Here is a 15717-nt window from a genome sequence, read left to right as displayed (position 1 = left end):
TGATGGATGCAGTGCTTAGCACATAGTAAGCATTTACTCGACCCAGGTACCGATAGAGGAGCGACAGATTTGGCCTCCCGGAAAGAGGAGAACCCTCCGAGTCAAAGGAGGACAGAGGCTCGTATTCATTCATTCAATAGTATTTATTGAGCGCTTACTATGTGCAGAGCACCGTACTAAGCGCTTGGAATGGACAAATCGGTAACAGAGACGGTCCCTGCCCTCTGACGGGCTCACAGTCTAATCGGGGGAGACGGACGGGCAGGAACGATAGCGATAAATAGAATCGAGGGGATGAACGTCTCATTAAAACAATAGCAAATAAATCACATTCCAACCCTCTCCCTTCCTGCCCCGGAAACCTTCGCCACCGTGTGCTTATCTCTGCCTCGGTTTTCCCTTCTGTGACAAATAATTTACCCCCACCGTCCCCCCGACCGACTTGGTGAACGCTGAGTGGGAACCTGAGCGAGCTGGGTCTCGGTCAACGCTGCGAGGTGAGCAGCCTGCGTCGGCAGAGAGAGACCGGAGCTCTTCCCCCAGAGAAACCCCGACACGGTCGGGGCCGTGCCGGGGTAGGGCCAGCTTGACGACGGCAATGCTATAAGTGAGAAGATAATCGTGACGATCGGTCGAGCTGTCGACGGTATTTTTTGAGCACTGTACTAATAACGTCGGCATTTGTTGGGCGCTTATTATGTGCCGAGCGCTGTTCTAAGCGCTGGGGTAGATACCGGGGGAATGAGGTGGTCCCGCGTGAGGCTCACAGTCTTCACCCCCATTCTACAGAGGAGGGAACGGAGGCCCAGAGAAGCGAAGTGACTCGCCCACAGTCACACGGCTGACAAGGGGCAGAGTCGGGATTCGAACCCGTGACCTCCGACTCCTAGGCCCGTGCTCTTTCCCCCGAGCCTCGCTGCTTCTCTAATCGAATCTCTAATCTATTCTCTAATCTAATGGAATGATGGTGTTTACCGAGCGCTCCCTGCATGCAAAACGTGGGGGAAGGAACAAGAAACAGAAGCATTCCCCGCCCACAACGGGTTTACGGTCTGGAGGGTGAGACAGACGTTAATATAAATGAGCAGACCAACTCCAAATATGTACAAAAGTGCTGTGTGGCTGGCCACACGCAGAGTACGGCATTAAGTTGTACTGAAGAATTGTACTTTCCAAGCGCTCAGTACAGTGCTCTGCACACAGTAAGCACTCAATAAATACGCCTGAATGAATAAGATCAAAAAGAGATGCAGCCAGCGAGCGGGAAACCTCGGGGAGCCCAAGGTTCGGAGGTCGTGAGAACCGGTGCGTTGCTCACGTCCCGCAGCAGGCAGCGGGGGAAACCGCACGGCTCCCGTCTCGTCGGCCGAACTGCGAGGCTGCCTCTGCGGGGCTCCGTCGACCGATTAGAGCCTCCCGTCTGCCTCTTTCGCCTCAGAGCCACCGTGCTGGTCCCCGGTGAACACCGAGAGGGCCGGGGGCCTGGAGAGGGGCTGGGCTGGGGTCACACGGCGTCAGGGGCCGAGCGGGAGCGGGCTTGGGAGTGCCGCGGACGCCCTGTCGGCTCCTTGCGGGCGCCCGATCCGGACTCCGTGCGCACGTGTGCCCATCCGCTCCAAAACGGACAAGCCCGTCATACACGGGCAAGCCTGGACAACCACACCCGCACCCCTCCCGTGCCCCCAGGAGCTCTGTCCCCGCCCCCGAGCAACCCGAGTTGGTAGCAACGGGCGGACGTGGAGAGCGCGGCTGTGCTGGAGGCCTCGGTCCCCCTCAGTGGAGCCCCGGGACCACCGCGGCCGCGGGATCTGGGCCGCAAGCACGTGAGTACGAGCCGGAGCGGCCCCCCCTTTCGTCGGACCCCCGGTTCCAGGCCGGGTGACCGGGGGCAGGGGGAGGCCGTTAGTTTAATGATAATGCTGGTATTTGTTAAGCGCGTACTATGGGCCGAGCACCGTTGGAAGCGCTGGGGGAGACACGGGGGATCCGGTCGTCCCACGTGGGGCTCACAGTCGTCATCCCCATTTCACAGATGAGGTAACGGGCACAGAGAAGTTAAGTGACTTGCCCAAAGTCACACAGCCGACAAGTGGCCGAGATGGGATTCGAACCCATGACCTCTGACTCCCAAGCCCGGGCTCTTTCCGCCGAGCCGTACTTTACCTTTCGTCCCTTGGTTTCCTCACCTGCAAAATGTGTGTGTTTGTGTTGGGGGGGGGGAGGGGGGCTTATTACACCTGTGATCACACCTGGCTCTTAGGCGGCTTGAGAGGGTGGACAGGAGATGCACAAATGTGCCAGCGCTTTGGGAATAAATGCCAACAACAGGGCATTACCATCCCTTGCAGGAAGCCAGAGGAGTGGGCTCGGGACATTTCATCACTCAATCAATTAAGGGTATTTAATAATAATGATAACGTAGGTATTTGTTAAGCGCCTACTATGTGCGGAGCACTGTTCTGAGCGCTGGGGTCGATACGGGGTCATCAGGCGGCCCCACGTGAGGCTCACAGTTAATCCCCGTTTTACAGATGAGGTAACCGAGGCCCAGAGAGGTGAAGCGACTCGCCCACGGTCCCCCAGCTGACAAGCGGCAGAGCCAGCATTCGAACTCACGACCTCTGACTCCCAAGCCCGGGCTCTTTCCACTGAGCCACGCTGCTTCTCAGGCTTTACTGAGCCTTTACTATGTGCAGAGAACCGTACTGAGCGCTCGGGAGAGGCGGCAGACACGTTCCCCCTGCCCGCAGTTAGCCGAGACGCAGGAAGATTAGTCGCCCGAGAGCTCCCCGGAGCTCCATCGTAATAATAATCAGCAGTGTCGGTTGAGCACCTGCTGTTTACCCAACACTCTGCTAAGCACTGATCACTTAGATAAATGAGGTCAAACGCAGTCCTCGTTCCACGTGGGCCTCACAGTCTAAAGGGGGAGGGCAAATAGGTATCGAATCCCCCTTTTACGAATGAGGAAATGGAGGCGTAGAGCCATCGAGAGATTTATCTAAGGCCCCAGAGGCAGCGCTGTGATCGGAACCCGGGTCCTTCGGCTCCCAGGTCCGGGCTCTTCCCACGCCGCGCCGCTTCTGACTTGCCGACTTGTTCATTCCAAGCGCTTAGTCCAGCGCTCTGCACATGGTAAGCGCTCAATAAATAGTATTGAATGAATGAATTCCGGGGGTCAGAGAGGGGCAGCCGCCGCCCGCGGGCCACACGGCCGACCCGGGGGCAGGACTGGAACTCACGGCTGGGGAGGTTGCGGTTCATGCTCCGTCCCTGGGTGGAGAGAGTGGGGCGCCCTGCCCCCCGCGCATGTGGACACGCGTGGCCAGGCATCGGGGAGGAGGCACTAACCGACGCGGGGATCGCCCAGCCTGGCCCGAGGAGACGGGAGGCCCCGGCCTTGTCGGACGGCTCGGAGATGAGACCGACGGCCCCGCGGGGGCTCGACGAGGAGCAGCGGCTGAAGGTGCGGGGGTCGCCCCGGTGCCCTGGGGATGTCGCACCGCCACGGGGACCGGGCTCGGCGGCAGGGAGGTGGGGAGGAGCAGGACCACGCCACCTTGTCCAGGCCCCGGCGGGGAGGGACCGACCCAGACCACGTCGTCCCCGGGGCCGGGGGATCCGGGCCGTGCCCCCATGGAGCCTGAGACCCTTTGCCCACCGCCCCCCAGGCGTCCAGAGACCTGATTAATCTCCAGCTGGAGACCAACCGCACCAGAGAGCGGTACGAGGCCGAGACCTTTGAGCTCAAGCGCCAGGTGGGTAGTGGTAAAAACATCTTTTACGGGATGTTCTTCCCCTCGACTCTATTTATTGCCATCGTTCTCGTCCGTCCGTCTCCCCCGATTAGACCGTAAGCCCGTCCAACGGCAGGGACTGTGTCTGTTACCGACTTGTTCATTCCAAGCGCTTAGTCCAGTGCTCTGCACATAGCGCTCAATAAATACTATTGAATGAATGAATGAAAGTGTCCTCGAGCGGGGCGGTCCGAGGTGGCCAGTGGCAGGGCAGAGGGGAAGGGAGGCCGAGCCCGAAGGACGCCCCCCCCCGCCACCGCTGATCCTCCCCGGGCAGATCCTTGCACTGGAGACGCGGGAGTGTCAACGGCAGCTCCAGGCCGCGGAGGTTGCCCGGCGGGAGCCGACCCGTCGGACAGGCCGCCCGGAGGAGGGACGCCACCGGGCCCCGGCCCGGGGGCCCCAGCAGGTGAGGGCGGGGGGTCACCAGGGGCCCAGGTCAGCCGGCCGGGACGGAGCCGCAGACCCACGGGAGGGCCCGGCGGCCCCCCGCTCCTAGGCCCGGCTGCCCCGTCCGGGTCTCGGCAGGCCCCGGCCCGAGTCCCGCGCTTTCCGGAGGGTGCCGCCTACCCCGTTTCCGCAAGAGATCCCCACTCGGTAGGCCCGGCTGTCCTGCTGCCGGCCGGTGTTGCCAACCCCCGGCGGATTTGCCCCCCAGTGGGACCGGAGGGCCCGGGCCTGCCCCAACGGGAGGGAGCCATCGCCTCCCTCGACGCCCTGTCTCCCCCGCTGCAACACAAGCTCCTTGTGGGCAGGCGATGCGTCACCCTCCCGAGCGATGCCCTGCAGAAGATACCGTGGGTCACGGGCAGAGAAGCAGCGTGGCTCAGGGGAAAGAGCCCGGGCTTGGGAGTCCGAGGCCATGGCTTCGAATCCCGGCTCCGCCGCTTGTCAGCTGGGTGACCGTGGGCGAGTCCCTTCACTTCTCTGGGCCTCAGTGACCTCATCTGTAAAATGGGGATGAAGACTGTGAGCCTCCCGTGGGACAACCCGATTAGCCTGTATCTCCCCCAGCGCTTAGAACAGTGCTCTGCACGTAGTAAGCGCTTAACAAATACCGACATTATTATTATTATTATTATTACAGAGAAGCAGCGTGGCTCAGTGAAAAGAGTATGCCGACATCATTATTATTATCATTACCCCAGCGCTGCACACAGTAAGCGCTTAACAGATACCAACATTACTATTATTATTATTATTTACCCCAGCACTGCACACAGTAAGCGCTTAACAAACACCAACATCATTATTATTATTACCCCAGCACTGCACATAGTAAGCGCTTAAATACCAACATTATTATTAGTAGTAGTATCACCCCAGCACTGCACATAGTAAGCGCTTAACAAATACCAACATTATTATTAGTATTATTATCACCCCAGCACTGCACCATAGTAAGCGCTTAACAAATACCAACATTATTATTAGTATTATTATCACCCCAGCGCTGCACACGGTAAGCGCCTAACCGATACCGACATTATTAGTAGTAGTATTATCACCCCAGCGCTGCACACAGTAGGCGCTTAATACCAACATTATTCTCGGTATCATTCTAACCCTGACTCGGCCACTTGCCCGCTGTGTGACCGTGGGCGAGTCCCTTCTCTGTGCCTCAGTGACCTCATCTGTAAAATGGGGATTAAGACCGCGAGCCCCAGGTAGGACAGGGACTGTGTTCAACTGGATCTGTCTGTATCCACCCCGGGGCTTAGTACAGAACGCGGCCCACAGAAGATATCGCTATTATTATGATCAATAATAAGGGTGGGGGCTTAGCTTTGCCAGGCTGCTGTTCACCCTCTTCCCTCCCTTCCTCTCCCAGCCAGGAGAAGCACAGACGCAAGAGAAGAGTGTGAGTGTTTTCTACCCTGCCCCTGACGGCCAAGCGACACCTCTTCCCCCCCTCCCCCCAGCCGCATCCCCTGCCTCGGTGCCTCACCCACAGGGCAGGTGGGCACCAGAGTGGGCAGCGGACAGACACAGGGAGGGCAAACAGGCCGCATGGAGCCGCCAAGGAGGGAAGGGGCCCGGTTTGGAAAAGAGCAGGGAGGGTATTCTGGCTGGGTCAGGGGAGGAGCTGGGGGGCAGCGAGCCGCAAGTCCCTCAGCTTGGCCTGAACGTTTGGAGAGTCGTAGGAGGCCACAGGGTCAGACCCACCACTCGCCTCCTTCCCTCTCCCCCCGCCATGCCCTCCCCCACTCCCCAGCCGCTGCCCGGCCGGGAGCTCCCGTGGGCAGAGATGGAGAGGATGCAGGGCCTGCCCGGTGCCCAGCGGAGGAAGCTGGAGGAGACGCTGTGAGTTGGGGGAAGACGCGGGAGACCACCCTCTCCCTCCTCCCATCCTAGGGGGGCATCCGTCCGCCCATCCGCCGGCCTACGGTCGGCCACGGTCCCCGCTGGGGGCCGCATCCGTCCTTCTCCTCCCACCTGGCAACCAGGGCGATGCCAACCCGCTACTCCCTCCCGCCACAATTCTCCCCCCTCCCCCCATTGGAAGGGTGCCCAGGTCACGAGCACCAGAGTTCAGAAGGTTGGGAGTCCCCAGTGCACTGGACTCGCCTCCCACTCCCAAGCCTCTGTGAATTTTAGGCCTTGGGGGCAGAGGTGCCACACAGATGGGTCGCCCCGGGGGCTGGCAAAGGAAGGTGGGGCGGTGGGGGTGGCCCCGGCCCCGGGGGTCGGTGCGCTTGGGGGCCTTGATGCCCACGGGCCTCCAGGCCGGGTGCCGCCCCAACCCCTGCGCTGCCATCGAGCGAGCTCAGCCGTGCCCTCCCATCCGGGTTGGCAGGGCTCAGAGGGAGCGGGAGCTGAGAGAGGCACGGAGCACGGCCCACAGTGCCCGGAAACAGCTGGCGGAGCAGTCGGCGGTGAGAGGGCAGCCCCCCTGCCCAGCCCCAGTACCCAGGCCGGTCCCCGGGCCTGGTCCCAGCTGCCGCCCAAGCCCCCGGTCATCGGACCCACGGGAGGAATCTCAGGTGGTCTGTAACCAGACCTAGGGCCCAGCTCCAGCGCCCGTTCCCGGCAACGGGGGTGGTCTCCTGGCCAGTCCCTCTCTGGGGGTTCCCGGGTGTGCCCGCGCAGACAGCTGGGGGTGGCCTGCCGTGGCCCTTAAGCTGAGCTCCTGGAGGGAGCCATCGTGCCCAGACTAACCCGAGCCCCCAGGGACACCGTTCCCACAAGGCCCGAGCAGGCGGGCTCATCCACAGCCCCACTAGCCCCAGATCCCCGCTAGCCGGCCATTCCTCCTGCCCTTCCTCCCGGACTCCCCCACCTCCGTGGCCGTCTGGCAGACGCTGGTCGACCCCAGGGAGCTAGATCTGTCCCTCTGGTCTGCCCTATCCCCCAGGCGGAGGCACGGGGATGGCACCCTCCTCCTCGACCCATCGGGGGTCAGGGTCCAGGGGCCGAGGCCTCTAGCCACTGGGCTTCCTGCCTTGACCCAAGGGGGTCAGACGGGGAAACCAAGGCACGGAGCGGCCTCTGAGAGCCCGGGGCCCCGTTCTCTCGGACGGCCCTCGAGGACGCAGGGCCCCTCCAGGGGTCACAGGGACCTCGGGTGGCCTCCCTGGCTCCCCCTCCTCCACTCCTCTTTCCACCCTCCCTGCGGGGGGGCCGAGGGAAGGAGACCCTCTCCAGGCCTCATGCCCGCCTGCCCGCCCCCGTGCCCGCCAGGGGCTGCTCACTGCCCAGGGGCAGCTCAAAGAGGTGCGGGAGGAGAACTCACGTCTGCAGCTCCAGCTCAAGACCCTGAACGACGAGTATCGAGGACGGCTCCGGCGTCACCTCCGGACCCTGGCGGTGAGGGAATCCCCCGGCCGGTGGACGCCACAGCCCCACCTCTTGCCCCGGCCCCGGCCCCGTCACCACCGTTAGGCCGGCCCAGCCCCTGGCCTCGTCCAGCCCCACCGCCTCCACACCCTCAGCCCCGTCCCTGGTAGGGGAGAAAGGTCTAGGAGGAAGCAATCGCCGAGGCGGCCCGTGGGGAGGGGGCAGATATGGGCGGAACATCCCCCCCCCCCCAAATTTGGCCAAGGACTCCAGCCCCGTTCCCGTGCTACTGCCAGCCCACCCGGCTCTGCTGGCAGGGTTTCATGGCCGGTCCCACCAAGCCTGAGCAGGACCCCGGGAAGGAGCCCCCCGGCCCCGGGCGGGCCTTGGCGGATGCCATGCTGCGGGACATCGGAGTCACCTACCAGGCCCGCGAGCGGCAGCTGGCAGGGGCCGCCCGCACCCTCAGACGGCGCCTGCGAGGGCTGCTGCGGAGGCACGAGGAGCTGCTCGTCGCCTACAGGTGGGACGGGGGTGAGGGGGGGTCACCGCCGGCCCTCCCACCTCCACCTGGCCTCTCCCCCGACCCCTCCCCAGGTCACGCCGCCCCTCCCGGAGAACGGGCCAGACCCACGCCAGGCCCCCGGCCCCCTCGACCCCTCCCAAGCTCTCCTCGGGGGTCCCCGGGCAGGATGCAGCGGGAGCAGATCCTGGCCCACGGCGACTCCCTCGTGGAGCCGGGGCCCCCCGAAGCCCACTTCGCCGGCGGCGCCGGGGACCGGCAGCGGCCCGCCTCGGCCCGGGAGCTCGGCCGGCCGCGGGAGGACAGAGCGCGGCTGGAAGCCCGCCTCCGGGAGCTGCAGGCCGTACGGTCAGGGGTCAGGGGTCATGGGCAGGGGGGCGGAGGAGGGCCGGCAGGGCTTGGTTGGAGAAGCGGCGCTGCTCGGTGGCAAGAGCCGGGGCTCGGGAAGCGGAGGTCGTGGGTTCCCATCCCGCCTCCGCCGCTCGTCTGCCGGGTGACCCTGGGCGAGTCCCTTCACTTCTCTGGGCCTCCGTCCCCTCGTCTGGAAAACGGGGACCACGAGCCCCACGTGGGACAAGCTGATGACCTCCTATCTCCCCCGGCGCTTAGAACACGGCTTGGCACAGAGCGAGCGCGTAACGTCGTCGTTATTGTTATTATTGTTCTCCCACGTTCGGGGGAGGGCTCGGGAGGCAAGCAGCGTGGCTCTGGGCAGAGAACCCGGGCTTGGGAGTCGGAGGTCGTGGGTTCTAATCCCGCCTCCACCGCTTGTCAGCGGGGTGACTCTGGCCAAGTCCCCCAGCGCTTAGAACAGCGTTTGGCACATGAGCGCTTAACGAATTCCGACATCGTCGTCGTCATCATTATTATTAAGGGAGGAGGGAGACCCCCCCCGACTCTCCTTCCTCTCCAGACAAAGCCCGATGGAGCCCACAACCCCGCAACGACCCTGCCAGGGTGAGACCCCCACCCCGCCCCCACTGCCCCCCAAGCTGGGGTTCGGGGGAACCCGGGAGGGATTCGTACGCCGCTCCCCTTGGTCCTGGCCAGGCAAGGCCACCCGCACTCTAATAATAATCATAATAACGCTATCTGATAGAGAAGCAGCGTGGCTCAGTGCCAAGAGCCCGGGCTTGGGAGTCAGGGGACCCGGGTTCTAATCCTGGCTCCGCCGCCTGGCTGCTGTGTGACCTCAGGCAAGTCACTTCACTTCCCCGGGCCTCGGTTGACCTCATTCGGGAAAATGGGGATTAAAGTGTGAGCCCCACGTGGGACAACCTCATTACCCTGTCTCCGCCCCAGCGCCGAGACACATATAGTAAGCGTTTAACAAATACCATTACTATTATTATTTTTAAGTTAATCAAGTCGGACACCGTCTCGGTCTCACACGGGGCCCGCAGTCTAAGTAGGAGGGAGAAAGGGCATTGAGACCCCATTTTACAAATGAGGAAACTGAGTCCCAGAGAAGTGAAGTGTCTTGCTCAGGGTCACGCAACAGGCAATTGGCAGGGCCAGTTTAGGATCCAGAGGCTGAATAGGAACCCAGATCCCTGGACTCCCAGGCCCCCGCTGCTCCTCCCTGGTCATCCGAAGCCAAGGCCAGGGCCTTGGCCCTCGGGGTCCCTCGGGGCTCCCGGGCCCCTCTGCCGTTGATTGGCATGGGGGGGCTGAGGCTGGGGTGCCCCCCTCCGCTCACCTGGGAAGAAAGCAGGCCCAGAGAGGGCGAGGGGAGTGCCCGCTCTCACACGGCGGGTGCGGGGCGGCTCCGGTAGGACGCGGGCCAGCCCGGGGCCGCAGCCGCTCGCCCTCCCTCCCTCCTAGCCCCGAGGACGAGGAGCACTGGGCAGAGCTCCGCCAACAGCTGCGGGACTTCACCCGCACCACCCAGGTACCGTGGGGGCGCGGAGGCTGCGGGAGGAGGCCGACCCCCGGCCCCGGCCCGAGCCGAACCAACCGCTCCGTGCCGCCCGGCAGAGCCAGCTGGAGCGGGAGCGGAGCCGGCTGCTCAGCCGGGCCCTGTTGGCCGAGGAGCGCTTAGCGGAGCTGCAGGACTACGTGGACCGGCACCTGGCCAGGTGAGCCCGCCGCCCCCGGGCCGGGGGCTCCCGGCTGGGCCCCTCGGCTCCCGGGGTGAGGGGCGGGGGGCACCGAACCAGCCCGCCGCCTTCGCCCGGCCTGCAGGGGTGGGGAGAGGGGGGTGGTCCGGGCTCCCCGTGGGGGCTGGGGGACGGGGCTGGGCCAGGCTCCCAGACACCCCCTACCACCTTCACCTGCCCGCCCCGGGCACGGCCCAGGTACCAGCAGGAGATCGTGCGGTTGAGGAAGGAGCTGCCCCCCGGCCCGGCCCGGCCCCCGGCAGCCGGCGACGAGGCCCGAGACCCCAGAGGGCAGGGGCCATAGGTCCGGCTACCTGGGGGCTCGGGAGACCGGCTGGACCCCACCTTCCCTCCCACACTCCCCGGATCCAGCCCGGCTCCCCCCGCCCCGCCTCGCACAGACACCCCTCCTCCTGGGCTTCGGCTCTCCCCGCCAGCCACCTCCTGCCATCTCCGGTCTCCTCTCTCACTCCACCCCAGCTCGCCCCTTAGCCAGCCGGCTCTCACGTCTGTCTACCTCTCCCCGCCCGCCCCTCCCTTCGCCCCGGAAACCGCCGGACCCCGGCTCACCCCCTCTCGGCGCCCTCCTCCCCGGCCGGCTAGGGGCCGATCCATTTCCACACTCGGCCTCTCCCTTTATTGATCGATCCGGCGGCCTGCCGGAAGCAGTCGCCGCTGTATTTTCCCTCCTGCCCGCGCCGTGTGGATGGAGTCTTCGCCTGGCCGGGTCCCCGCTCGGCCGTAAACTCTTCAAGGACAGGGTTCTGCGTGTGTCACCCTTATTGCGCGGCCCTCGGCAGTCACCCGATAAAGAGGACGCGGCGCCCGAACCAAGCGTGGGTCCCAGCGCCGGGGGCCCGCCGCTGCCGTCGCCCGGGGCGGCGGGGACCCGCGGTCCGGCACGTGGCCCGGCCCCCGTCGCGGCCCCGGCTCCCGGGGCAGGGGAGGGCGGGAGGCACCTAGACTGACGTGCCCCGCGAGGGGGCCGCGGCCCACTGGCGGACTCGGTGCATGTCGTAGGCCCAGGCGCGGTCTATGCCCTCTCCGATCACGGCCGAGGGCGCCCAGGTGGGCAGGGGGAAGCGCCCGGCCACCACCCGCGCCCGGTCCGGCAGCTCCGCCAGCAGCTTGGTCTCCAGCAGGGGCAGCTGTGGGGAAGTCGCAGGTTCGCCGGGCCCCGACCGGAGAACGGGACCCAGGTGCCGCGCGGGGCCGAGCCCACCCGCCCGGTCCCCACGCCTTTGGGCTTACCACGCTGGGTGCCAGGAAAACTGTGACGTTGGTGCAGTCCGACAGGTTAACCTGCAGGCCGGGCACCGGGGGGGGGGGGGGGGGGGGGAAGGGAGGGGAAGAGCCGAGGTTGGGGGAGCCGCCCCCTGAGCCGCAGGGGCGGTGTCTGCGGGGGCCTCCCGTCCCGCCAGCTGGGAAACACACCCTTCCCGGGTTCCCACCCTGCTGGAGGTTCTACCCCTCGGCCAAAGGTGATAGACGCCCCCCGACCTTGTGCCCCTGGAAGCTGGGGGGCTGCACCTGCTCCCACCCAGACCCTCCTGGCCTCTCCCGAGACCCAGGGCACTTGGGCCCTGCCCGTCAGGGAGTCCCGCGGAGGGGCTGAAGGGGTGGGGGGCTGTCGGCCGGCGCCTGCCACATCCCGTCTCCATCACAGGTTTCCCCGGCATCCCGAAACTCCTCTGCTGAGCACGGGCACCGCCGAGCCCAGCGGCCCCGGGGGCCGGAAAGGAAGCCGGGGCAGGGGCGGAGGGGCAGGGGCGAGGCTCCGGCCCCGTCACGCGGCCTGGGGCAGACGGGACCCCAGGCCTCGAAGCCCGGACTGGGCCCTGGCGGTTCAGCCTCCCCGAGTCCTTGCAGTCAGAGAGGGTTCTGAATCCCGGTCCCCCGCCCCGGGGCCCATCCCGAATCCCGGGCCCGGGGTCTGTGTGTGGTGGGGTGGGGGGGTGACGTTACCCGCCAGAGATCCTCGCGGTGGTAGGTGACAGCTGGGGCCCGGCGTCGGGCTCTCCAGGCGTGGAACTGGGCCAGCCACAGGAGCCAGGGGTTCAGCTCGTAGCCCACGGCAGGGTGGAAGCCGCGTCTGGACGCCTCCAGGACCTGCGGGAGGCACGGCCGTGGGCCCGCGGGGCTCCCGTCCGAGGGGTCCCGGCCGAGTCTGCCGTCACCACGGGACGGCAGCCGCTCACTCCCCTCTGGGCCGCTTCCCAAGCGCTTTGCACAGTGCCCCGCACCCAGGGCTCCTCCCGCAGGCCCGGAGAGCCGGGGGCTGGGGGGCGGCGGGCAGGGGCCCGCCCCACTTACGATCCTGCCGTCACCGGAGCCCAGGTCCACCACCTTCCCCGAGCGGCCGCGCAGCAAGGTCAGCACGTTCTCCACCTGCCGGGCGCTGGCCGGGACGTAGGGCACCTGCGGGGACGGGGACGTGAGCCCGGGGCCGGCTCAGCCCCCCACCCCCGCCTCGCACCCCCGCCCGCCGCCGACCCACCTGGAGTCTCAGGGGCACCCGGCGGAAGCCGGGCATGAGGAGTCCGGCCCAGACGACGTAGGCAGCCACGCCGGTGCCGGCCGCCAGCTGCAGGAGCCCCGCGCCCCCCAGGCGTCGCCCCCGCAGCTCTGCCAGCGCCTCGCCGGGCTCGTCGGGGTCCATGGCCGGGGGAGGCCGGGCCCGGACCCCCAAAAGGCCCCGCCTTGGCTTCCTCGGCTCGCTGTGGCGCAGACGCTTCCTCGGGATTGGGTGGATCCGGGTGACGGGATCGGACGCGGTCCCTGTCCCAGCCGGGGCTCACGGTCTACGGGAGGGGAGAGCGGAGGAGCGGATAGAATGATAACGTCGGTATCCGTTAAGCGCTTACTACGTGCCGAGCACCGGTCTAAGCGCCGGGGGAGATACGGGGTCACCAGTTCATCCCCATTTTCCGGATGAGGTCACTGAGGCCCAGAGAAGTGAAGTGACCTGCCCACGGTCACCCAGCTGACCAGCGGCTGAGCCGGGATTCGAACCCGTGACCTCCGACTCCCAAGCCCGGGCTCTGGCCACGGAGCCGCGCTGCTTCGAAGCTGCGGTATTGGTTAAGCGCTTACTTATGTGCAGAGCACCGTTCTAAGCGCCGGGGGATGCAACGTGATCAGGTCCCACGTGGGGCTCACCGTTTTAATCCCCGTTTGACAGATGAGGGAACTGAGGCCCGGAGAAGTGAAGCGACCTGCCCAAGGTCACACGGCTGACTAGCGGCGGAGCCGGGATTAGAACCCGTGACCTCTGGCTCCCATGCCCGCGCTCTTTCCACTGAGCCACGGCTATCCCATGCCCATTTTACAGATGAGAAAACTGAGTCCCTGAGCGGTGAAGTGACTTGCCCAAGGTCACCCAGCAGGCCCCTAGAGGAGTGGGGATTAGAACCCAGGTCTCCTGACTCTCCTGACATTCGGAAAAGGAATGGAGAGAGCCGGGGCCTGGGAGTCGGAAAGACCCGACTCTTTCACTTGGCTGCTGTGTGACCTTGGGGAAGTCCCTCAATGTCTCTGTGCCTCCGTCGCCTGAGGATTAAAGACTGTAGGATGGGGATTAAAGACTGTAAGCCTCAGCATGCAGCCTGACGATCTGGCATCTACTCTTAGAGAAGCAGCGTGGCTCGCTGGAAAGAGCCCGGGCTTGGGAGTCAGAGGTCGTGGGTTCGAAGCCCGGCTCTGCCACGTGTCAGCTGGGTGACTGTGGGCGAGTCACTTCGCTTCTCCGGGCCTCAGTTCCCTCATCTGTAAAAATGGGGATGAAGACCATGAGCCCCACGGGGGACAACCTGATTCCCCTGTGTCTACCCCAGCGCTTAGAACAGCGCTCTGCGCATAGTAAGCGCTTAACAAATACCAACATTATTATTACTCTTCACTCTGGGCTTCAAGGCTCTCCATCACCTCGCCCCTTCCTACCTCTCCTCCCTTCTCTCTTTCCACCGCCCACCCCGCACGCTCCGCTCCTCCGCCGCCCGCCTCCTCGCCGTCCCTCAGTCTCGCCTATGCCGCCGTCGACCCCCGGGCCACGTCCTCCCGCGGTCCCGGAACGCCCTCCCTCCTCACCTCCGCCAAACTCACTCTCTTCCCCTCTTCAAAGCCCTACTGAGAGCTCACCTCCTCCAGGAGGCCTTCCCAGACTGAGCTTCCCCTTTTCCCTCTGCTCCCTCTCTGCTCCCCCTCCGCCCTCTGCTCCTCCCCCTTCCCCGTCCCACAGCACTTGTGCCTATTTGTAGATATTACTTATTACTCTCTTCTATTAACGATGTGTCTAGATCTATGATTCTATTTATCGGGCTGATATTGACACCTGACGACTTGTTCTATTTTGCTGTCCGCCTCCCCATTTTAGACTGTGGGCCCGCCGTGGGGCAGGGACGGTCTCTATCTGTTGCCGATTTGTCCACTCCAAGCGCTTAGTCCAGTGCTCCGCACATAGTAAGCGCTCAACAACTACTCTTGAATGACTCTATTGCGGAATTGTTCATTCCAAGCGCTTAGTCCAGTGCTCTGCATACAGTAGGCGCTCAATAAATACGATTGAATGAATGAATGAATCTCAGGGCTGGGTAGGGGGCCTGGCACGTTGTCTGTCTCCGCCCCCTTCTAGACTGGGAACCCGTTGGTGGGCGGGGATGGTCTCTCTCTGCTGCCCAACTGTACTTTCCAAGCGCTTAGTACAGTGCTCTGTACATAGTAGGCGCTTAATATGAATGAATGAATCTCAGGGCTGGCACATTGTCTTCCCCCCTTCTAGCCTGGGAGCCCGTTGGTGGGCGGGGATGGTCTCTCTCTGTCGCCCAACTGTATTTTCCAAGCGCTTAGTACAGCGCTCTGCACCCAGGAGGCGCTCAATAAATATGAATGAATGAGTCTCAGGGCTGGGCAGGAGGCCTGGCACATTGTCTCCCCCTCTTCTAGGCTGGGAGCCCGTTGGTGGGTGGGGATGGTCTCTCTCTGTCGCCCAACTGTACTTTCCAAGCGCTTAGTACAGCGCTCTGCACCCAGGAGGCGGCCAGAAACACCCCTGAGTGAATGAATGGATTTGAATGAATGAATGCCTAAGGCTTCATGGGGCCTCCCTCGGCGCCCCCTCTCACCTGTCCCGGAAGTGTCCGTCGGGCGAAACCCGTCCCCCGCGCGGCCCCGGAAGTGCCCTTCGGGCGCGTCCCGGCCGCCGCCCCGGCCCCGAAAATGCCGGCTGGGGGAGGGGGGTCCCCGCTGCTCCGGCCTCGGCACCCGCCCCCCGATCCCAGCAGAGCCCGTGCGGGGAAACCGGGCCGCCGCGCCCCGCCGCCCCGCTAACGGCCCCCCGCCGACGCCCGCCAACGGCTTCACCCGTCCCGGAAGTGTCCGTCCGGAAACGGGTCCCCCGCGCGCCCCGCACTGACGTTCCGGGGCGGGCCTCCTCTCCCCCTGCCTGCTCCCGGCCCTGCAAAGCCTCCGGGGCGAGGATTCAGCGTTGTTATTAATAATGCTATCGATGAATGCGATAATATGA

General features: G+C 64.7%; 2 protein-coding genes across 3 annotated transcripts; one reads left to right on the top strand and one right to left on the bottom strand.

The window, feature by feature from the left end:
* Nucleotides 1–296: 296 nt before the first annotated feature.
* On the bottom strand, nucleotides 297–15513 carry ANTKMT (adenine nucleotide translocase lysine methyltransferase). 2 transcript variants are annotated; one of them, XM_029058705.1, is made up of 6 exons: nucleotides 15317–15513; nucleotides 12694–12997; nucleotides 12510–12614; nucleotides 12162–12305; nucleotides 11448–11498; nucleotides 297–601 (listed from the first exon to the last, which is right to left on the bottom strand). In XM_029058705.1, exons 2-6 carry the CDS (start codon nucleotides 12853–12855, stop codon nucleotides 485–487), a joined length of 579 nt encoding a protein of 192 aa, XP_028914538.1. In that variant the 5' UTR covers nucleotides 12856–12997; nucleotides 15317–15513; the 3' UTR covers nucleotides 297–484. The 2 variants fall into 2 exon arrangements, with proteins under 2 accessions (XP_028914538.1, XP_028914537.1); XM_029058704.2 differs by lacking the exon at nucleotides 297–601 and adding an exon at nucleotides 10811–11344.
* Nucleotides 6014–10193, top strand: CCDC78 (coiled-coil domain containing 78). Its single transcript, XM_029058703.2, has 4 exons — nucleotides 6014–6101; nucleotides 6595–8459; nucleotides 9873–9988; nucleotides 10075–10193. The coding sequence occupies exons 2-4, from the start codon at nucleotides 7802–7804 to the stop codon at nucleotides 10177–10179; spliced, it is 879 nt and encodes a 292-aa protein (XP_028914536.2). The 5' UTR covers nucleotides 6014–6101; nucleotides 6595–7801; the 3' UTR covers nucleotides 10180–10193.
* Nucleotides 15514–15717: the final 204 nt, after the last annotated feature.

The sequence above is a fragment of the Ornithorhynchus anatinus genome, chromosome 2 (assembly GCF_004115215.2).
Source record: "Ornithorhynchus anatinus isolate Pmale09 chromosome 2, mOrnAna1.pri.v4, whole genome shotgun sequence".
Taxonomy (NCBI): domain Eukaryota; kingdom Metazoa; phylum Chordata; class Mammalia; order Monotremata; family Ornithorhynchidae; genus Ornithorhynchus; species Ornithorhynchus anatinus.
This window is presented reverse-complemented; position numbering and strand designations above follow the sequence as displayed.